This window comes from Triticum aestivum, chromosome 1B (genome assembly GCF_018294505.1).
Source record: "Triticum aestivum cultivar Chinese Spring chromosome 1B, IWGSC CS RefSeq v2.1, whole genome shotgun sequence".
In the NCBI taxonomy this organism is placed as follows: domain Eukaryota; kingdom Viridiplantae; phylum Streptophyta; class Magnoliopsida; order Poales; family Poaceae; genus Triticum; species Triticum aestivum.
Window position 1 is genome coordinate 433,645,806 of NC_057795.1, and position 6,927 is coordinate 433,652,732.

At 40.9% G+C, this 6,927-nt stretch overlaps 3 protein-coding genes across 3 annotated transcripts; 2 read left to right on the forward strand and 1 right to left on the reverse strand.

Annotated features, from left to right (window-relative positions):
* Positions 1 to 526: 526 nt before the first annotated feature.
* On the forward strand, positions 527 to 1,116 carry LOC123092200 (metallothionein-like protein 1). The gene is made up of 2 exons (XM_044513902.1): positions 527 to 635; positions 707 to 1,116. Exons 1-2 carry the CDS (start codon positions 583 to 585, stop codon positions 876 to 878), a joined length of 225 nt encoding a protein of 74 aa, XP_044369837.1. The 5' UTR covers positions 527 to 582; the 3' UTR covers positions 879 to 1,116.
* Positions 1,117 to 3,177: 2,061 nt separating this feature from the next.
* Positions 3,178 to 3,796, forward strand: LOC123092207 (metallothionein-like protein 1). Its single transcript, XM_044513912.1, has 2 exons — positions 3,178 to 3,295; positions 3,380 to 3,796. The coding sequence occupies exons 1-2, from the start codon at positions 3,243 to 3,245 to the stop codon at positions 3,549 to 3,551; spliced, it is 225 nt and encodes a 74-aa protein (XP_044369847.1). The 5' UTR covers positions 3,178 to 3,242; the 3' UTR covers positions 3,552 to 3,796.
* Positions 3,797 to 5,735: 1,939 nt separating this feature from the next.
* Positions 5,736 to 6,921, reverse strand: LOC123129241 (60S ribosomal protein L29-1). Its single transcript, XM_044549486.1, has 2 exons — positions 6,721 to 6,921; positions 5,736 to 6,038 (listed from the first exon to the last, which is right to left on the reverse strand). Exons 1-2 carry the CDS (start codon positions 6,820 to 6,822, stop codon positions 5,958 to 5,960), a joined length of 183 nt encoding a protein of 60 aa, XP_044405421.1. The 5' UTR covers positions 6,823 to 6,921; the 3' UTR covers positions 5,736 to 5,957.
* Between the last annotated feature and the right edge of the window lie 6 nt (positions 6,922 to 6,927).

Sequence of the window (6,927 nt, forward strand, 5' to 3'; positions counted from 1 at the left end):
TGTTGAAGTCAATCCATACAAAATGAACTAAAAATGTTAGTATTTTCATATTAGGTCTTGCTTGCATTAATTTAGCACTTAACCCACATAGTTCCTTTGAACACGCATCTAAATACTTGTTATTTCTTATAAAGAAGGAGAGCATTAGGATGACGCATACCACGCGTTGTCACTTTAGAAGAAAGCAACAATAACACCATACACGTCCCCAACCATACAGAAAATTATTCAGAAATCTTCAGGAACACTCACAATTATTGGCGATTTATTCAACATGTTTTGTTCTTTGAAAATAGAAGTTCATTCGGCAAATTGAATACTTGCAAGGATAAAATTATCAAATTGCAAATTTTTATTCAATCGTTAGAAATTTATATTAGATGGACCAAAGCTCCTAAAGACTCACTCTAGGAAGCCTTTGTATAGCACCGTGACACGCAACAAAAACAAACGTCCTTTCAATCACACTAGTTGGCCTATAAATACTGGTGCACAGGGAGAGCCTATGCATTGCTCATTGCTCACCATCTCCAATCACTTATTCCTCTTCCATCTACAACAAAACTTACAGCAAAACTAAGGATGTCTTGCAGCTGTGGATCAAGCTGCGGCTGCGGCTCAAACTGCAACTGTGGGTATGCATACTTCTCTCTTCCAACTAACTCGGTAATTTCTTGCGCTGATTATTTTGATTTGAATGTTGCAGCAAGATGTACCCTGACTTGGAGGGCAAGAGCAGCGCCACCATGCAGGCCACTGTCGTCGTCCTCGGCGTCGGGCCCGCGAAGGTGCAGTTCGAGGAGGCCGCCGAGTCCGGCGAGACCGGCCACGGCTGCAGCTGCGGTGCCAGCTGCAAGTGCAACCCTTGCAACTGCTAAGATGCAAGCGGTCGATGTGTATGTGGTGATTGTGTCGTGTGTCATCGGGTGTGTGAATAATGAAACCGGCACCGGCCATCTGGTTAGTGTTGTGGTGTGGTTTGCTCTTGGTGTCCATGTGCTCATGTAACTTGTGAAACTATTGCTACTGCTTTGTGTTTGTGTGCGCCGTGCGCGAGCCTATATGTGTTGTCTTTGTAATGGTCCATCTGAGCAGTGAATATACAAAACAGGTTCTCGCAAAGTGCGCATTAGCCACATCTTACCGATGATTTTCACTTTCAATGAGATTTTGATGATTTTCACTAAATTTCAATAATTTTAGTAGACACCGAAATATTTAACGTTCGATCAAACTATTTCAGTCATCTCAGTTATACACAGGAATTCAAATATTTTTAAAACATTTTTGAATTTTTCAAATGCTTTTGAATTTCAAGTAAACATTTTGGTCCTTGGCTGAAATGCAACCCGAAATTACTGAAATTCAGTAATTTTGGTTAGTGCTGAAATATTTTTGAAACTGAAATTTAAAACCATCTACCGACTCTTATTTGTAAGATAGTAAAGATAGAGATGAACATATTCTTTCCTATGCAAGTGTCATTATATTTTTCTACATGAACATAAAGGAAAACACTCAAAAAACTGTAAACTTCCATCTGCAGAGGGATTAAAATAAAGATGGTTCCTAGTTTATTAGCTAGACAAGCAACTCTCGTAGTTCATTTACTTATAGAGTATTTGCTTGCATGGATCAACCATAACCAGCCCCGCTAGATGCAAACTCCTGGTGTTTAGTTGCCTAATCATCCCTCGGTCAAGCCGCTAGTAACACCTCGCCTGGATGGGTTCTTGCATTATTTTGTTATACTAATGAAATTACTAGCGGTAATACGTTTTCTTAGAAGTGTTGTACATGTATGCTTCTGATCAGCTTTGGCCTTCTTCCAAGACGAGCATGCTTATTTAGCAGTGTCACAATGAAAAATAGCTTGTCCACTTTGGAGGCTATGCCGCGGTGGAGTATGATTTGAGAATGTTGGCTAACTATGATTCGACTTTAGCCATGAATCTTGAGCGTTTAGTTCATTATTCAGTAAATGGAATTTTGATGGCTATCCCAAGTGGTAGAGATAGGAATCATGTACTAATAAGAATCCCAATCCTCTAAAATTTCTATGAAAATCATTTGAATCATTAAGACCCTCTGGCAGCACATAGTCAAGTCCTAACGAACCAAATCAGATACCAAGTTGACAAGTACCGGCCAAAAACTTATTTTTACTTTGAAGTCGGCGCTAATACAATTTCTAAACTTGGTTCTGTGATGTATTTCTCATGGATGGTTCTGCAAGAAAAGAAACATATGACTAAACATAAGCTAGGTATATCTAATGAATGGTCCTAGTCAATACAATTTCTTAACACTAATAGATGGAAAAACAATTCTTACTTGAGAGGGAAACATGTAGATAGGTAGGAGATCTAAATAGGATAGATACATGGAGTTCGGTCTGTTCAATCGAGAGTTACTGAAATAATGAAAAGAAACAAGAGTAAGGCAAGATACTGGGTAAAATGCTTCTTTATCTGAAAGCTACTTTGAGACAAATAAGTTGCTATTTTCCCCGTTTGCACAAAGGGGTCCGCAATAAAATGTTTCCTTTTCTACAAACTAGTTCCACTGAAAGTGATGGTAATAAGGCCCTAAGGGTTATATAAAAAAGTGATGGTAAGGCTAAAAAACAAAGAAGGCACATTTCTGGCCGGCAGCCCAGCTGTGTTGAAGTCAACCGATATGAAACGAATTAAAATGTTAGTACTTTCTTATTAGGTCTCGCTTGCATTAATTTAGCAGCTAACGTACATAGCTTCTTTGAACGAGCATCTAAATACGCGTTAATTCCTATAAAGGAGAGCGTTAGGATGACTCATACCACGCATCGTCGCTTTAGAAGAAAGCAACAATAACACCGTAAACGCCCCCAAGAGTACCAAAAATTATTCAGGAATCATCAGGACCCACGTCAGGAACACTCACAATTATTGGTGATTTATTCAGCATGTTTTGTTCTTTGAAAATAGAAGTTCATTCGGTAACTTTAATACTTGCAAGGACAAAATTATCAAATTGCAAAGTTTTATTCAATCGTTAGAAGTTTATATTAGATGGACCAAAGCTCCTAAAGACTCATTCTAGGAAGCCTTTGTATAGCACCATGACACGCAACAAACGTCCTTTCAATCACACTAGTTGGCCTATAAATAGTGGTGCACAAGGACCTAGGCATTGCTCATTGCTCACAATCTCAAATCACTTATTCCTCTTCCATCTTCAACAAAACTTAAACAAAACTAAGGATGTCTTGCAGCTGTGGATCAAGTTGCGGCTGTGGCCCAAACTGCAACTGCGGGTATGCATACTTATCTCTTCCAAACTAGAGTGATTGCTAACTCGGTAATTTCTTGCGCTGATAATTTTGATTTGAATGTTGCAGCAAGATGTACCCTGATTTGGAGGGGAAGAGCACCACCTCTATGCAGGCCACCGTCGTCGCCCTCGTCGTCGGGCCCGCGAAGGTGCAGTTCGAGGAGGCCGCCGAGTCCGGTGAGGCCGGCCACAGCTGCAGCTGCGGTGCCAGCTGCAAGTGCAACCCTTGCAACTGCTAAGATGCAAGCAATCGATGTGTATGTGATTGTGTCGTGTCTCATCGGGTGTGTGAATAATGAAACCGGCACCGTCCGCCTGGTTAATGTTGTGGTGTGGTTTGCTCTTGGCGCCCCTGTGCTCATGTAACTTGTGAAACTATTGCTACTGTTTTGTGTTTGTGTGTGCGAGCCTATATGTGTGTGTCTTTGTAGTTTGTAATGGTCCATCTGAACTAAAGTGAATATGCAAAACAGGTTCGCGCAAAGCGTGCATTGTTAGCTAGACTAAGTAACTCTCGTAGTCCATTGTCTATAGCATTCATCGCTCGGGCCAGGGCTGCACAGAGCTTAAAGCATCCCTCGCTCAAACCCGCTAGGAACGTATTTCAAAGTTGTACCCCCTCCTCTACTCCCATTGTATGTGATGAACTGATGACATATTTCTATCAAAATACAGTGCAAAGGAACATATTTCTACAAACCAAACAACATACTTGGAAATGTTACTAAGAATTCCAATCCTCTAAAATTTCTATAAAAATTCTTTGAATCATAAGACTCTTGCGGCACATAGTCAAGTCCTAACAAACCAATGATCCAAGGACATGACTAGACATGGAGCTAGGTATCTCTAATGCATGGTCCTGGTCAATACAATTTCTTAACACTAATAGATGGAAAAACAATTCTTAGTTAAGAAGGAAACATGTAGAGAGGTAGGAATTGTAGATAGGATAGACACATGCAGTTCGGTCTATTCAACTGAGAGAGTTACTAAAATAAGGCGGGATACTGTGTAACTGACAAGAAGCAAGAGTAAGGTGGGATACTGTGTAAAATGCCTCTTCATATGAAAGCTACTTTGAGACCGAATAAGTTATTATTTCCCCGTTTGTGTATAGGGATACGCAATAAAATGCTTCCTTTTCTAGAAATACTATCTTTGTTTCTAAATGTAAGTTAAAAGTTGAAATGCCAAAGCTTAGTTCAATTGAGAATAAGCAGTGATGGTAATAAGGCCTTAAGGGAAAGAAAGTGATGGTAAGGGTAAAAAATCAAAGAAGGCACATTTCTAGCCGGCAGGCTAGCTGTTATTGAAGTCAACCAATACAAAATGAACTAAATGTTGTTTTCTTATTAGGTCTTGACTGCATTAGTTTCTTTGAACGTGTGTCTTTTTTTTGCGAGTTGAACACGCATCTAATTACTTCTTATTTCTAATGAAGAAGGTGAGTGTTAAGATGATGCATACCACGCATCGTAGCTTTAGAAGAAAGCACCAATGACACTGTAAGGTTATTGGCAATTTATTAAGCATATTTCGTTCTTTGAAAATGGAAGTTTCATTTGGGAACTTGAATACTTGCAAGGATACTTTCAAAATCGCAAAGCTTTATTTAATTGCCGGAAATTTACATTGGGGTTCCTCGTGCAAATATGCGTGGATACCTCTGTTCTGTCTTGCAAATTACTAGTAGCTGCTTTCAGGCCTAAGTATGGTGGAGAATCTCTCCCAAAAAAAGTATGGTGGAGAAGAGTTTCTCATGCTGATTTGTTTTTTGTTGCAGCAAGATGTACCCTGACGCAGCAAGATGTACCCTGACTTGCGGAGAAGAGAGGCGCCACCATCGTCAGGCCTGAGAGCGGTTCAAGAGTCCGGTGAGGCCCGCCATGGGTGCAGCTGCGGTGCAACCCCTGCAACTGCTAAGGTTTGCACGCATGTGCTTGTAATGGTGCTACTGAAGTGAGTAGGGTTGGCACGACGAAAGAGCAACTCAAAAGTAATACGAGCACTTCCCCCCAGGTCTGAGAACTTCACCATGGACTGGACCTGTAGTTAATTTGGGGTTGAAATGAAGACCTCAAATCTTATGGTGCTTCATAGACGAAAGAGCAACTAAAATTTTAGACCCCAGGTCTGAGAACTAAACCATGTACTTGACCTGCACTTAATTTGGTTGAAATGAAGACCTCAAATCTTATGGTGCTTCATAGAGGTGTGATCTACTACTAGATAGTCAAACGTTAATCAACCAATTGCTTCCCCTGTATTTGATCATCTGCGTCACTGTTATCATGTTTTGAACCTCAACGTCAGCACATGGGGAGCTCACAGAAACATTGCTAGTGTACAACCAAATACGTACATGCCAGATCATTCACATTCCAGTCCAAGTAAAGATGACTGATGAATAAACAACCACATCAAATCGAATGCTCAATGCACAAACATTGCATTCAAAGACACATTTTATGGATAAAGAAATTCTCATAAGGCTGCAAATATCATTTCCAATCCAGCAGCATGACAAAACTTAGGTAACGACATAGATATTCTTTGGTCATACAGAACACTGGATTAACAGGTTCAAAACAGTAGATCCTAGCGATACACGAGACATATCGACCATCAGAAACTCGTCCATCTTACTTCTCAACCTCTCCCTCACCAGCCTTGACGTTGTGCTTCCTCGAGTACCTCAGGTTCCTCAGGAACTTCGGGTCCATCTACAAGGAAACAATAAAGAGGCACAGATCAGTAGGCGTAGACAAACAGACATCACAAATATTTCACAGGCTAAACTCCCAAGCTTGCATTAGATTCCTACCACACAATAGGTTATATAAGGGCCAGATGAAACAAAATGTGGGTAACAGACATACAAGATGTGAAGTTTTGCTCTAACACAAGCTAAGTATTTTTTTCACCAACGACATCACTCAACATACCAATTCAAAGACAATATCCTAGAGTAGAACTTCGATGCCAGCGTGATTGGGCACTGCAGTTCAAGCTCAAATCAAATCTACGGAATAATAACTAAACTACAGGAGAAAACTAGAACAAAGGGACTCTATTCTTACACATAATACAGTTTCATCCAGTAATAAATGACCCATTTTGACCCCAGCAATTATCCAAGGTAACAACAGATTTGAACAACCTATCAATCACATGTACTAGAATCGAACAATGCTACCTCAGATTTCAGAGTAGTACTTCAATTTGTCCATAACAGACTCACATTCCTAGCATGATTACAGATATTTGCGGGAAAGAAACTAACTAAACCAGATAATTGCCAACAGTTATCCATGACAAAAACAGCAAATCTGAACCAGAAAGTAAGAACAGAACAGAGATTAGTTATGGATCTCGGGGGCCGCGTGCGAGGCAGTATGAACGTACCCCCTTGGTGGAGGCCTGGCGCTGGCGCTTGGGCTTCTTGATGCCGTTCCTGTGCGCCTTGTACGACTGGTTGTGCGCCGTGTGGTTCTTCGACTTGGCCATCTCCGATCCCTTCTGCTGCGGCTCCTGCCAACCACAAGAGGAACGAGAAACGACGAGCGATTCAGTTGAGGCGAGGGGATGAGACGTGAAGCGACGAGAGGGAGA